General features: G+C 41.0%; 1 protein-coding gene across 1 annotated transcript; it reads right to left on the reverse strand.

Moving 5' to 3' along the window:
- Window positions 1-7,828: 7,828 nt before the first annotated feature.
- Window positions 7,829-13,261, reverse strand: LOC145939265 (uncharacterized). Its single transcript, XM_083043506.1, has 2 exons — window positions 13,029-13,261; window positions 7,829-8,384 (listed from the first exon to the last, which is right to left on the reverse strand). Exons 1-2 carry the CDS (start codon window positions 13,259-13,261, stop codon window positions 7,829-7,831), a joined length of 789 nt encoding a protein of 262 aa, XP_082899632.1.
- Between the last annotated feature and the right edge of the window lie 3,443 nt (window positions 13,262-16,704).

The following is a 16,704-nucleotide window of genomic DNA, read 5'->3' on the forward strand; positions in this document are numbered from 1 at the left end:
AGGCGTTTATGAGAGAACAAGAGGCACATGTGAGAAAGAGATAGCGCGAGAGGCGCACGCGAGAGAGATGTTCGCGAAGGAGAGCGCGAGATAACGCGAGAAAGCGGCAAGGCGAGAAAGAAATATCGCGGCGAGATAACGCAATGAGAATTTTTTAAAATTATTTTAATAATGAGACGTTTATAAGAGAACAAGAGGCATATGTGAGAAAAAGATAGCGCGAGAGGCGCACGCGAGAGAGATGTTCGCAAAGGAGAGCGCGAGATAACGCGAGAGAGAGCGGCAAGGCGAGAAAGAAATATCGCGGTGAGATAACGCAATGAGAATTTTTTAAATAATTTTAATAATTTTAAATAATTTTAATAATTTTAAATAACTTTAATACCATTTTTCTTTAAGAAAGATAGCGTTTGCAATAGATATATTGTGGTGCAAATTGAAAAAGGAGAGAGAGGAATTTTTAAGTACATATTTTTAATATTAAATAATTTAATTAATAGAAATGTGTATTTACATGTGTGTGAATTTAAAAAAATTTTTACAAAATATAAATGAATATGAAATATATAAAAATTTTTAAAATATAAATGATTATATAAAATTTAAGAATATAAAAATACAATATAAAATATAAAAGATAATATATAACGTTATATAATATTATTGGTGGGTGGTATCCGCTGCGGCTGCGGGGCGGCGGCCGGGCGGCTGTGCCGATGATGGTGGGGCGACGGCGGTGGCTGCTGCGAGGTGGTGGATGCGGAACTCCTGCATAACAGAAAAAATTTTTAATAATATTTTTAACTCAATTTTAAAAATTTAAAAGATACTAATTTCATTGTGCGGCCTCGTCGTAAGACTCCTCAATTTCTTGGTCCTCTGAAATATTATGTTCCGTCGACTTTTTAGATTCGGATGGCGATGGTGAATGAGATGGTGAATGACGTGGTGATTCAAATGGCCAACAATATTCACTGGTTTCACCCCATATTTTATTTGAACGATGCATACTATCAAGTGCACAATGTAGTTGGTGTCCATAACATGTTGCTGAAGTATGTCTATATGCATTGGAAAACATGCAATCATATCCATTATCATATTTCCGACACAACTAAGCTCGTTTTAAACCATGTTCACGAGTTCCCAGAAAATTTCGCACTTTCACCGTGTGAGGTTTTCGCACATCGAGTTCGCGATTTCTTAAAAATTGTACAATCGAAGTCACCGGAATGTTCTTCGAGTTCCTCACAAGGCTTGATAGTGCACCACGGTTTTATCACATCATCATCATCATCATCATCATTATCTCTGAGATGTTCATACCATTTCTCTAGACGTTCATATTCTATAAATAACGTCATGTTTATAGTCTATCAGAATTCTCACTTAAGTGTCCCAACACAATCTCCCAAAGCTTATTGTCTGCAAATAGTCCACAGACTGCACGATACTATTTGAGACACTGAGCCTTTACATTCACAGCACTTATCTTCCGAAAGTAGAATGTATCTTTCTGTATCATGTTTACGCACAGCACGAGCACGTGAAAACAAGTCATTCACTCGCAGGAAACATGCTGTGCAAAATTTGTCACCATTACCAATTTCATAAAAAAAAGAAATGGAGCACATTTTTTGCAGTTCATCAATGTCGTGAATATCTGTTTGTTTTAAAACCCGCACTTGTTTCTGTTCAGTAAGGTCCTCACTACACTCACTATCGTAATCAGAGTCTTCTAAAATTCTTATTTCATCATCGGATGATTCTTCTTCAACATTCATAATTTCATTATTCACATCTATTTCCATGTCTTCATCATTATCTTCAATGATCTCTTCTTTACTATCTTCGATGATAATTAAATCTTCTTCTATATTAATTTCTCTTATGCACTTTGCTCTTAACTACACGAATGCTAAAGACTTTTTGACGCGGAGACAGACCCTTTCTCCATAAGCTTCAGCCTTATCCCTCTCAAAATTCCACAAAGGAATATCGCAGTAATAAAATCGGGCGCTATCTGTTTATAAAAAATTCAAGCGGCCGGACATCGGCGCTAATTCTTCTTAATTACATCACGGAAAGGTGATCTCCCCTTTTATCGTGTTATCGCTTTTGGCACAAAGCGGCCGGACATCGGCGCTCATTTCTGTTTATATAAATTCAAGCGGCCGAACATTGGCGCTTTTCAAACAATGAGAAAGAATCCCGCTTTGGGGGAGGGGGAAGGTACGGCAAAGGCTGCCGAATATCGGCGCGTAATGCAACACGGTCTTTTACCGCGAAAAAAACATGTCCCGACGCGTTCGTCGCGATAAGCGCGGCACCCAAGATCCCCATCCCCTCAGATAAAATCATAGTAATATCTGTTTATGAGCTGTCGGACATCGGCGCGTAATACAATACACTGTTTTGTTTATACCCGCGTAAAAACAAAACGCGATAAGCGTCTCCCACACAGCGATAAGCGCCCCCGCCCTGCGTGACGTCATCCCCCTCGCCGCGGAGAATCCCCCCGCCCCGCGCCCCCCTCGGAGGACCCGAGTCAGAACTCTCCTTATATTCCTACTTATGTTTAGTAATTACATAAAACCTGAGCTGTCTCTTCTTACCGCGTGTCAGTCGTGTAACTGGGCTAATTTTTTAAAATTTATTTTTCAATAATTACAAAAATCAAAAAATAATAGAGGATTTTTTTTATTCAATTACGAGTGGCGCGAGGCGCGGAGAGAGAGCCCACTGTATAAAATTAGCGCCAGACTATGAACGTTCGTGAATAAGTGTGAAGCTAGCGCCAGACTATGCGCAATTCGTAATTCACGATTCGTAATTCATGATTTGTAGAGATTCGTTAGATATTCGGGAAGATTCGTTATTCGCCAGTGTAAGCTTTCCACACTATTCGCGATTTGCAGTATATCAGTGTAGCGCGACATGGATAGATCGATTCGTAATGATTCGCGTCCTTTGAGTTTCGTCAAAAAACCGCTCGGCTAGCGAATCAGTGCGAATGGCGAATCACGCATGACGAATCGACGAATTATCCCTCCACACTATTCACGAACGTTAAGCTAGCACCAGACTATGCGCAATTCGTAATTTGGGATTCGTGATTTATGATTTGTATAGAGATTCGTTGGATATTCGGGAAAATTCGTTATTCATCAGTGTAAACCTTCCACACTATTCGCGATTCGCAATATATTAGTATAGCGCGACACGGATAGATCGATTCGCAATGATTCGCGACTTCTGAGTTTCGTCAAAAAACCGCTCGGCTAGCGAATCAGTGTGAATGGCGAATCACGCATGACGAATCGACGAATTTTCCCTCCACACTATTCACGAACGTTATACAAATCACGAATTACGAATCACGAATTGCGAATACGCGCATAGTCTGGCGCTAGCTTAATACAAATCACGAATTACGAATCACGAATTGCGAATACGCGCATAGTCTGGCGATAGCTTGATGAAGGAAAAATTCGTCGATTTGTCATGCGTGATTCGCCAATCGCACTGATTCGCTAGCCGAGCGGGTTTTTTGACGAAACTCAGAAGTCGCGAATTAATACGAATTGATTTATTCTACACTAATATACTGCGAATCGCGAGTAGGGATACTATGAGAGTTCTAACCCGGGTCCTCCGAGGGGGGCGCGGGGCGGGGGGGTTCTCCGGGGCGAGGGGGTCTGACGTCACGCGGGGCGAGGGGCGCTTATCGCTGTGCGGGAGACGCTTATCGCGTATTGTTTTTCATAAACAAAACAGCGTATTGTATTACTTTGAATTATCTAACATGTTATTATAAACAAAACACCGCAAAGTGAGCGCCGATATTCGGCCGCCCTCGCGGTACTTCCCCTCCACACCCCCATAAGGCGACGCGCTTTGGCGGTACTTCCCCTCTCCACCCCTGCCCGTAAGGCTGCGACGTTTCTTCCTCATTATTTAGGAAGAATTCTTTTGCGATAATTTTGCCGACATTCGGCCGCTCTCGCGGTACCTCACCCCCCTCTATCATCAGAGGGGATCTTGGGAGGTCGCGCTTATCGCAATGAACACGTTGGGACACGTGTTTTTTTCGCGGTAAAAGACCGTGTTGCATTACGCGCCGATATTCGGTAGCCTTTGCGGTACCTTTCCCCTCCCCCTAAGCGGGATTCTTTCTCATTGTTTTTGAAGCGCCGATGTCCGGCCGCTTGAATTTTTATAAACAGATAGCGCCGCAAAAACGTATCAGCGCCAATGTCCGGCCGCTCGAATTTTTTTCTAGGAAGAATTGCGATAATTTTTGAGGGATGGGGCTGAAACTTATGGAGAGTGGGTCCGTTTCCGCGTCAAAAAGTCTTCAGTATTCATATAGTAAAGAGCTAAGTGTCCTGTGTGAATTGCAAGTGAGAAGAAAAAATAATGAACATAGAAGATGTAATTGTCATCGAAAATGGAGAAGAGGTCTTTGAGAATAATGAGGCCATTGAGGAAGATGAAGACATGTATATAGATGTTGAAGAAGTGGACAATGAAGAAGTTATGAACACAGAAGAAGAATCATCCGATGATGATGATGATGATGATAATATAAGAATTTTAGAAGACTCCGATTATGTTAGTGAGTGTAGTGCGGACCTTACTGAACAAAAACAAGTGCGGGTTCTAAAACGAGCTGATATCCACGATATTGACGAACTACAAAAAATGTGTTGCATTTGTTTTTATTATGAATTTAATAACGACAAATTTTACACAGCATGTTTTTTGCGAGTCAATGACTTATTTTCACGTGCTCGTGCTGTGCGGAAACACGATACTGAAAGATACATTTTACTTTTGGGAGATAGATGCTGCGAATGTCGATTATCAGTGTCTCAAATAGTATCGTGCAGTCTGTGCCCTATTTGCAGACAATAAACTGTTTAAAAATTAAAACACTTAAATTGTGAGAACTCTGAAAGTGAAGATGGCGTCTCAGGAAAGATTGAAGAACATTCCAGTGACTTCGATGGTGCATTATTTAAGAAATCGCGAACTTGGTGTGCAAAAACCTCAAGCAAGAGATGTGACCCATTTTCTGCAATCTCATGAAAAGAAATTAATAAGAACTGGCGTATGTAACTGCGTCGTATCATCTAAACAAAACCGAATCGCGTGTTTTCAGCGTCGATATCAAGAGGTATTGCATTTTTTAAGTGGACAAATGAAAGTTTGTATTGGTCGAATGGATATGACATTGCCACCATTGCCACCATTGCCACCATTGCTATTGCCATCCAAATCAGATGTGTTGCCAGAACATAATATTCAGGATTCGGACCTAGAAAACTATGAGTTGGATGTGAGGGGACCGAGATTATATTGTATTATAAGTACTCATTTTAAATAAATTAAAAATATAAATAAAAATATATAATTATTAATTAAAAATATAAAAATTTTTTTGTTATGCAGAAATCGCATCCACCTCACCATGCCGCCGCCGTCGCACCTCGCCATGCCGCCACCGATCGCACCACCGGTTGCCACCCCACCGCCCGGCCACCCCACCTCCGTTATCACACTGCCGGGGGGTCTATTTCTTATTATTAATTTTAGCATTTATAATATTAATTCATTTTATTATCTATTATCTTTTTATATTTTATATCATATTATTAATAATCATATTTTTTTATTATATTTTAAATTCTATACTCTTTTTTTAAATTTTATATTATATTTTAAATTCTATACTCTTTAAATTTTTCTATTCTTATATTATTCCTTTTATATTATATTTAATATCAATTATTTGATATATTATTTTTTTATATATTCAATTTTTTTTCTTATATTCAGACACATGTATTACACGCATATATGATTAAAAATTATTAATATTAAAAGAAAAATATATATTTATTCTAAAATAAGACGTCCTTCTCCCTCATCGCGACATTATTTAAATTATTAAAACATTATTATTAAAATATTAGTAGAATTAAATTCTCTCTGCTTCGCGTACGCCTCACGCTCTCCTGAAGCGTTTACTCTCTCGCGGTCCCTAGCATCGCGCTATCTTTCTGTTTCATGTACCTCGCCGAGCCATCTCTTTCTTCTCTCTCTCTCTCTCGCGCGCGCTATCTCTCGCGCTCTTCTTCGCCGCTACATCTCTCTCTCTCTCGCGCGCTATCTCTAGTAAACGCTTCCCGCTCTCTCTTCTAAGCGCTCTCGTGGTTCTTTTCGAGGGTATAAACAAAACAGTATGACAGTGAGCGCAGGCAGCTCGAATTTATAAACAGATATTTATCACTATGGTATTCTTTTGTGGAAATTTTGAGATGGAGCTGAAGCTTATGGAGAGCGGGTCTATCCCAGCAACGTTCGTCAAAAAGTCTCGAACAGTCAACGTGTCAAAGCGTGAAAAAAGTGTAAAACAGTTTTTAAAAAATGGAATTTATTGGAGAGATATTTGGGCGGCGCTTCTTTGAATCTCTAATTACGGAGATATTCCGGAATGTCCCCTTCCTGGGGACACCATATATATTTCGAGAGGAGTTTGAAGGAAGACGATTCATTGAATGTGTTGTAAGGGCCATATTCTGTCTCTTCGCAATGCCGGTAAGGCTTATTATTATATACATATATATTAATTTTTTTCTTTATTTATTTAATTTTTGTTTTTAATTTAATTTTCTTATGTTATTTTTATTAATTATTAATGATATTAATATTTTTTCCAGAGCTTTATGATGTCTGACGTTCAAATTGATGGCTTTGTGAATGTAGAAAGAAGGAGAGATGTGAGGTACTGACGGCGGGTGGATCGTGAACTTCATGATTGGTTGTGGGGTGACCTCCCCGAACAAAACAATAATCATTTCGATTATGAGGATCGCTTCAACTTGAGACCAATGTTTGGGGAGGAGCCATATCCAGAGGATAAAGATTGGAATTGGTATGTGTCTTTCTTTTAATAAATTAAAATATTAATATGTAAATAATAATATATTTAATATATAATTTGTTGTAGAAGAAGCTCTACCCGGCTGCCCCCACCGCTGCCACCATCGCGCCGCTACATATATATATATATATATATATATATATTTTATATCATATTATTAATAATCATATATTTTTTATTATATATATTTTAAATTTAAATTTTTAATTTTAATAACACACACACAATTATCAATATTACACATACTCATTTTAAGAATAAAAATTATTTTAAATATTAAAAAATATATAGTTTATTTTAGAACAATTCCTCTTTCCATCTATATTAAGAATATTATTATAAATGAATTATTATTATAAAGGAATTATATATTAATATTATTAAAATATTATTAAAAATTCTCTCTCGCAAACACCTCGCGCTCTCCTTCGCTTCATCATCTCTCGCAACATCTCTCTCTCATGCATATACACCTCTTTTGCAATATCTCGCTCGCGTGCGCCTCCCGCTCTCTCTTTCTCTCCTAAGCGCTATCTCTCGCGATCCCTAGCCTCGCAGTCCCTAGCCTCGCAGTCCCTAGCCTCTCGGTCCCTAGCCTCGCGATCCCTAGCCTCTCGGTCCCTAGCCTCTCAGTCCCTAGCCTCTCGGTCTCTAGCCTCTCGGTCTCTAGCGTCACGTTCCCTCCTATCCCGCATGACGTCATCCCCCGCAAGGACCAAGCAACTATTGGGAGCTATACGTATAAGAGCTAGGGAACTGTTTACGGGTGGGAGAGAGTGCGGATGGGAAATGCGTGCAAAGAAATTATATCATGATTTAGATTTAAAAACTCTTTTATTCTTTTACATATTTTTTTCTTACATATTTTTTTCTTACATATTATGAACTAAAAACTAAATCTGCCAGCTCACAATCGACGAGTTGATGTTTATTGAAGGCGTCGCTAGCGTGTATTACATTTAATACTTCTTTATTATCCTTTACAGTGGACGCGATATTTGAAAATTGTGTAAACTTGATATCGACTGTCCCGATAATTTTAACCAATCGATCAAAAGTTACATCGATGCATGGATCGAACATACGGTGTAACGTCGATTCGATCATCATCATGCGTACATTTGAAGATTCAAGACTTATTAGCTTGGCGTCGTTAATCGTATGAAATCTCACTGTTAGTGTTCCAACGCATATAAAACTATGGATATCTTTAGAGTCGTTCCGAAGAAAATTCTCAATATTGTGACGCTGCTCGTAGAGTCTCTTCCACGTTTCGAGAGATAGTATCAGTTCCTTTCCTCGATGATCTCCTATGACAATCTCCACGTAATTCGGTGGACCTACGTTGATACCAATTTTGAGGAATTTGAATTCCGTAGCTGTTAATGCGTATCGTCTACCTAGTATACGAACCGCATGAGGCTTGAATGAAAAGCTGTAAAAATGAAATTAGTTTAAAAATAAAACAATTTGTAAAAAATATAAAGACAGAAAAATAGAAAAAGTTAAACTTACTTGTTGCATTTGTTCTCAAACGATGGAGTTTCACATGTCTGCCGGAGCCACTGCTTCTTTCAGCGTAGTACATATTTCCAGATTTTAAAAGTGAAACCACCAGTACGAACGGTTAACGCGACACTGATCGTATAAAGAAATTAATCGAGTGCTGTACATGACGCTTACTTTTAAAAGTAGTAGGGTAAATGTGGTGGGAGATTCTAGAATACTATTGGCGCAATGAAATTTAGGAGAAGGGGAAACGGCGCTCGGATAAAAAGAATTCTTAGAAAACTATTCGTGAGGAAAGGATTGGGGAAGGGGAATAAAAGATAAAACACATTAATGTTTAAATATTTTATTTTTTCAAATCTTGCAATTCTTTCTGGCGTTGCGACCACCAGTTAAATATTTTGAATACATTTTGTAATACACAATTCTTAACATGTTTTTCACATCGCATAGTGTTTTTAACATCTAGATTATTTAGAGACTCGATATCGTCGTAATCAGCATCCAAAGTCTCAATAATGAAACCGTTTCCCGCATCATCCAATATATCGGCTAACCATTCTCGCTTTTCAAGTCCTTTTACATATACGAGAATGGATTCTTCTTCTTCTTCATGTGGTCCACCAACGATAGCTGTTGTAATCAAACGCTGAGCCATGCTATATGGAACGTTTCCATCTTTCCATTGTAATCCATGATGATTTTGAGTCAACCATGAGGCTTGGTGTCTCTCCGATTTTATGAGCACACCCCATGGTACAGGACATGCGAAAAAATAATGTGATAAAATAAATCCTCTTCTCAGGATTGCCGCTTCCTTTACAATGAATCGTTTATTGAGGATAAACCCCTGTAGATCCACAAACGTAGGTACGGACATGACGAAATCTCTCTCCCTCTCTTCGATGTATCAGTTAAAAAAGAAGAATGACAACCATCTCATAACACTTTGATTTATATTCTGCTATGCTTTCCCCTCTCTAAATTGTTGGTGCATTTAGGTGATTTTGCGCACAACGTTGGTCAATGGGTTGTACTGGATCACGCGATCATGTATGATGAGACAGTACGCAGAGGTATTCATCGGCACGTTTTCCTTACACTCAAATTCCAATCTCACATCCACGGTTGCGCTCTTGATCGATTCGTTTTGTCGAGAACAATCGATGATTACGAATGGGCCATTACGTAGAAACATTGAGACGGTGAGACTCGGCTCGAGATACTCGTATCCGTAATAGTTTTTGCAGAAACGCGCATACGTGTCGTACAGAATCGACCATCTGTTTTTATCGAAGTCTAGATTCATGTCGTCGTACGGATAACATTCCGAGTTCAGATAGAGTTTCACGTTGGTCAATTTGCAATCGTCGAATCGACTCATATCCTCAGACATGTGTCACGTCCGGACAATTAAGATTGTTTGGTCTATTTTGGGTCTAATCATTTAAGAAATTTACCCGGGATTAGACCTTGTTTGCAGGTTTATTTTTAATTATTTAATCCTCTGGGCCGAATAAATACCGAATTTTATATGTTTTGCGACGAGGATCAGTTTTGTTTATTGTTTTCCAATGGGGATAGTCGATGTTAAAGTGGATTGGAATTAATTTATATTCTATTTTTTTAGGAATTGGATTAGATTTGAGAGTATGAAGTTTTAGATAGAGAGGTAAAGGATCTTGATTTTTAATAATAACTTCCTTAATTTGAAACGTAATCCTCTTAATTTGAACACGTCTGCCTGCTTTTTGGGCATCTAATAGAAACATTAGAATTTGAATTAAAACTGTTTAATCATAGTCGCCACACTATTGTCAACGACTTATGACGATTTTCGCCATGCTCTTCGACAGCGCCAATCTTAGTCAAAATTCAAATTATATTAATATTAATTATGTTGTTGCCATTCTTGTTGACAGCGACAACTTTTATTGGAATTCTGATAATTAAAAGGACTACGTCTCTTTCCAGATTAATTTGAAATACTTTTATTGGGTTTTAAAAACAAGTTTATATTTTCTGATTTATGACAATTAACTGAAGACTAATGTCTAAAGTCTAAAGACTATCCTCATTGTCTCTCTTATTTATACCAAGCGGCAAGAATCCCCGCGCAGGTTCCCGCCCTTGTTTCTTAAAGAATTTTTAAGGTAGGAGGTCATTCTTGTCCACGGTGAAATATAATAGTGAATCAATATTCTTATCAACTGCCCACCTTCATTGACTCGTGCCAATCACTACATGGATCCGTATCGATCCATTTGTTACTCCCCATATTAATTTATTTAATTTTATGTGGACGTCACACATGACATTCTTCCGGCCTGTCTGCAGAGCAAAGATAACGTATCGTGGTTTCTCCAGCTGAGTCGCGGTTTTAATGGCCCACGAATGCTTGGTTGTACGTTGCAATAGCGGAAACTCGTATAGATCCCATGAGCGAAAACCCATGCTGAGGTAGCATCCACTTTCCAGAGCGCGCAGCATAGACAGCTTCTTAATCTCGCTCAACAACACATGTGGCATTCGCCATTGTATCTTGAATATGTTGATCACAGGCTCCAGCACCGAATCTTCAACCAAACAATTGTTGTCGTCGCGCGATCGAATTAAGATCAACTCATGACGAGCGTTAATCACCACTCGTCTGTAATCCTCGCAAAATCCCAATAACATGTAGAGCGGCACGCAAAAATTGAAGTTTCCATTCACAGTAGTCGGATCACTCCAGCTGGCGTTTCTCATAATCACGCTTCTATCGGATAATATCGTTACATAGTTTTTGAGCATACTTGTTATTCCCACGTTTCTGTTGCGATCAATCTCCACGCCATCGAGTTCATATCGAATCTCATCAAACATGAATGCGACGCAATTATTTCCCAGTATCACATCAGATCCTTCGGCTGGTCTATTTATCTTTAATTCTCCTTCGCTGTATAGAAAACTGTCAAACGGCAACGTATACAGATCCTGTTGTTGTATGGGTATTCTTATCTCATCACTGTGTCCGAACGTGGTGTTGGCGAACGGGTTGTACGTGTGAGTCTCGATTTTGACGTTGCGATCGTCGAAGATTGGCTCTTCCCCGATGTTGAGGATGTTGGTCATTGTTCAGATATTTCGCACCGCGAATCCCAAAGATTGTAAAAACGCAACGTTTGATGCGTTCAATTTCTTTTTCTTGGCGCAACCGAATGATTGGATATTAGCGAATGTCGACGTTGTTGTTGTTGTCGCTGGCTCCATAAAGATTGTGTTATCTCTCGTGTCTTTCAATCCGTTCAACACGAGCATCTCATACGCCGCACACGTACGTTATCACTGTCGTCGTCGTATGTGCAATCTAATGGTGATCTCTTCTCCTCAAAAATCGAGCAATCGTCTGTCCTGGTCGACAACGCGTAACGTTAAATCCATAATGCTCCGCGCGATGATCGGCAAGAAAATGATGTGCGCCGGTGTTTCCGATATCTTATATCCTGTGGTACCCTCGGTGAAAATTCATGTATCGTATGAACGAGTTTGCCGTTGCTATACGCGCCCGCGGTCACGTTACAGTCTACGCGGATAATGTTCACGTTGATAATGTTAATCGGCATGTCCGACTCATACCATTTTCGCGGCTGCAGTATACGGTTCGAGAATCCCAGCAGCGATCCAATGTTGTTAGGCTTGTTAAAATTCATTCTGTAGGCGCATTTGATCTCGGTCCTCATCGTAATTAGCGCGGAGGACTATCGGGTATTCTCCATCTTCAAAGTCACCATTGTCAATGTGTTTTTTATCGTCATCACGAACAGCGTGTCGCGGACGTTTTCGCGAAATTGCATGTTTCAAAAACTCATGTATCGCTTGCAGCTCGTACGATCCCTCGGGAATCGTAATTTCCGCGTCATCTTTGCCAAAGTACAATTTATTATTCAAGGAATTCACGTTCGATATCGTGCGATAAGTTTCAAAATCCGCTAGACCGAGTTCGTATTCATCGTCGCTCAAATCTATGGCGGGAAAGTGGTTTGCCGCGAGGACGCTACTCTTTCCAGTCAGCGTGAATGTCATAGACATATCGACAAAACTGTTTAACGAATACTGAGTTAAATAATGCAATGTCCGTCATTAAATTCGTGTGTATCGACCGTTCGGAGAAACTGCAAACACAATTGTCCGCAGATGCTCTGATCATAAGTTTGAACAGGTGTGTGATTGTACTGTATCTTTGTCACGTTCCGCCCGAAATATTGCACCAATTCATTCGGTGGTCGAAGATTGCCAAAACTGTCGAAATATATAGCGCGATTCCCTCTCTTTACGTACGCCACCCAATGAGTACCTGATCCTTTAGCGTTATCCAAATTTATGATGCTGCTCTCATTTTGATATATACCACCGATCGGTAGCGAATCACGCATGAAAACACCTCTAAAGTATGGAATGCGCATACGTTTTGCCAGTTGCAGCAATTGTATATTAGTAGTTTCGCCCTTTGGCATTTTTAGCGTCTCTTTGACGTTTTTTTTTTTTCCTCCTTGAAACCTCTCGTCCACGTTTGTATGGAGCGAGATACAGTCCGTGACCTTCCATGGTGCGATTGTGACGTAACATCTCATGCAACTGACGTTGCGAGGCTTTTCCGTCGTTCACCATCTTTGCTACACCAGCCGCTTCACCAATCATGGATCCAAGCGCACCCAACATTGGTAGAATTGGCAATATGCCACCGCGTTTCGATACCGGAAGTATCCGTTTCTTCGTCGTATTTTTCTTTGTCTTTGTCTTCGTCGTCGTCTTCAGGCCCATACCGAGTTTCGTCTTGGTTTTTATCACTGCCCAGACAGCTGTGGCGGCGGCTCTTTCACCAAGAGTCGAATCTCTCGCAATGATGCGAGTTCGCGCTTTGTCGGCGAGTACCTTATCCGCCACGTGTCTCTCGGTGAGACCGTTGCTCCGAGAGTACGCAATATCGTGTTCACGGCACGCCGTGTCCAATGGGTTGATATCTCGATCGCCTCTGGCTAGTCGCTTTTGTAGCCGCGTGCCCGGACCACAAAACTGATAGCCGGGGATATGAAATTCGATTGGAAGTGCGTTTATTGCGTGATTTAATAGTCCTCTACCTATTTTTTTCGCTGACAGTCGCTGCAATCCTTTATCATCGGCGCTGGACCGTCGATGTGCGTTCGCTGCCACGGTCGATTGTAATGTTCGAAACAGCGGCGACAGACCTGAATCTCTGGATCCGTCTTTATGTGTTCCGGAAGCTTGTCCCACACGTAGTGGATGTGATTTTCACATTGCGATAAAACTGCTTTTGGCACAAATTGCAGCTGTTTGGCGCTTAAACCGTGAATATCGGAAGCACTTGTTAGCAGAACAAACATTTTTTCGTGGAGCGATTCGTGATTCCGCGCAGCTATAAATGTCTGCAGAGTGCTCGCGTTTCGCTCTTCTCGACAGAATATCGGCAGCGACTAATCGTTTTGCGGTATCGCAAACTCGATAAATCCTTTTCTGTATCGCCCGTTTGTAAGCAAGCTGTCCTTGTCTATCACTAGGAATCCATACTTTTGTTGCCAACAAATACGACATAATTTACTGAAATCTTCGTACGACATGTCGGTATTCACATGATCGTTGTACACGTGTTTCAAGTTGGTACCGTCCTGTTTAAACAAGATCAGTAAGTTTGCGTTGTCGCGTATAAGATGTTTTGGAATTCTCGCGTACGTCTGACAGAGATAGAAGCAATCAACGTTCGAGTGGCGTCTCATTGAAAAGTACTTTCTTATCGTATCTTGCTTGTCACACGCCATCAAAGATGAAAATCGAGTTTGGACATGCCTCGCTCGGTGGAATGACGTCACTGTTATTGGAGAATGTAAAGTAGCCGATTTCTTCGATCGACGTCAACAAATTCTCTAGATACCGATATTTCGGCTGTTGCAGTGACTTTGAGTACACGTACACGTTTTCGAAGCAAACACCGTGCGAGCTTTCTATCAAACTAATCAAGACGTTAGTTTTACCGCAATTCGAGGGGCCGCATACAATCGCGCGTATAGTAGTCGGCAACATCGTACCATGTCTGCGCATCTCCGCGTTGTCTCCCACCGAGCGTAATCTGTCGTCGCAATTCGTCACGCGTATCGTCAAAGGTTGTCGCACGAATCTCATTTTCCCACTCCCCGATTGAATCGAACGCTTGCCTATTTATAGCTGCGCGGATCCACGAATCGCTCAGTAACGAAAAAAATGTTTGTTCTGCTAACAAGTGCTTCCGATATTCACGGTTTAAGCGACGAACAGCTGCAATTTGTGCCAAAAGCAGTTTTACTGCAATGTAAAAATCACATCCACTACGTGTGGGACAAGCTTCCGGAACACATAAAGGCGGATCCAGAGATTCAGGTCTGTCGCCGCTGTTTCGAACATTACAATCGACCGTGGCAGCGAACGCACATCGACGGTCCAGCGCCGATGATAAAGGATTGCAGCGACTGTCAGCGAAAAAAATAGGTAGAGGACTATTAAATCACGCAATAAACGCACTTCCAATCGAATTCCATATCCCCGGCTATCATTTTTGTGGTCCGGGCACGCGGCTACAAAAGCGACTAGCCAGAGGCGATCGAGGTATCAACCCATTGGACACGGCGTGCCGTGAATACGATATTGCGTACTCTCGGAGCAACGATCTCACCGAGAGACACGTGGCGGATAAGGTACTCATCGACAAAGCGCGAACTCGCATCATTGCGAGAGATTCGACTCTTAGTGAAAGAGCCGCCGCCACAGCTGTCTGGGCAGCGATGAAAACCAAGACGAAGCTCGGTATGGGCCTAAAGACGACGACGAAGACGAAGACGAAGAAAAAGAGGACGAAAAAACGGATACTTCCGGTAGCGAAACGCGGTGGCGTATTGCCAATTCTACCAATGTTGGGCGCGCTTGGATCCATGATTGGTGGAGCGGCTGGTGTAGCAAAGATGGTGAACGACGGAAAAGCCTCGCAAAGTCAGTTGCAAGAGATGTTACGTCACAATCGCGCCATGGAAGGTCACGGACTGTATCTCGCTCCGTACAAACGTGGACGAGGAGTTTCAAGGAGAAAAAAAAAACGTCAAAGAGACGCTAAAATGCCAAAGGGCGAAACTACTAATATACATTTGCTGCAACTGGCAAAACGTATGCGCATTCCATATTTTAGATGTGTTTTCATGCGTGATTTACTACCGATCGGTGGTATATATCAAAACGAGAGCAGCATCATAAATTTGGATAACGCTAAAGGATCAGGTACTCTTTGGGTGGCGTACGCAAAAAGGGGGAATCGCGCTATATATTTCGACAGTTTCGGCAATCTTCGACCACCGAATGAATTGGTGCGATATTTCGGGCGGAACGTCACAAAGATACAGTACAATCACACATCTGTTTAAATTTATGATCAGAGCATCTGCGGACAATTGTGTTTGCAGTTTCTCCGATACACGCGAATTTAAAGACGTACATTGCATTATTTAACTCAGTATTCGTTAAACAGTTTTGCAGATATGTTTCTGACATTCACGCTGACTAGAAAGAGTAGCGTCCTCGTGGCAAACTACTTTCCCGCCATAGATTTGAGCGACGATGAATACGAACTCGGTCTAGCGGATTTTGAGACTTATCACACGGTATCGAACGTGAATTCCTCGAATAATAAATTTTACTTTGGTAAAGATGACGCGGAAATTACGATTCCCGAGGGATCGTACGAGCTGCAAGCGATACATGAGTTTTTGAAACATGCAATTTCACGAAAACGTCCGCGACACGCTATTCGTGATGACGATAAAAACACATTGACAATGGTGACTTTGAAGATAAAGAATATCCGATAGTGCTCCGCGCTAATTACAATACGATGAGGAGCGAGATCAAATGCGCCTACAGAATGAATTTTAGCAAGCCTAACAACATTGGATCGCTGCTGGGATTCTCGAACCGTATACTGCAGCCGCTAAAATGGTACCAGTCGGACATGCCGATTAATATTATCAACGTGAACATTATTCGCGTAGAATGTAATGTGACCGCGGGCGCGTACAGCAACGGCAAACTCGTTCATACGATACATGAATTTTCACCAAGGGTACCACCAGGATATAAGATATCGGAAATACCGGCGCACATCATTTACTTGCCGATCATCGCGCGGAGCATTACGGACTTAACGTTACGCGTTGTCGACCAGGACGGAC

The sequence above is a fragment of the Prenolepis imparis genome, unplaced genomic scaffold, assembly GCF_030444845.1.
Source record: "Prenolepis imparis isolate NDT839.2.m4 unplaced genomic scaffold, iyPreImpa1.0 SCAF_8, whole genome shotgun sequence".
NCBI classification, from domain to species: Eukaryota; Metazoa; Arthropoda; class Insecta; order Hymenoptera; family Formicidae; genus Prenolepis; species Prenolepis imparis.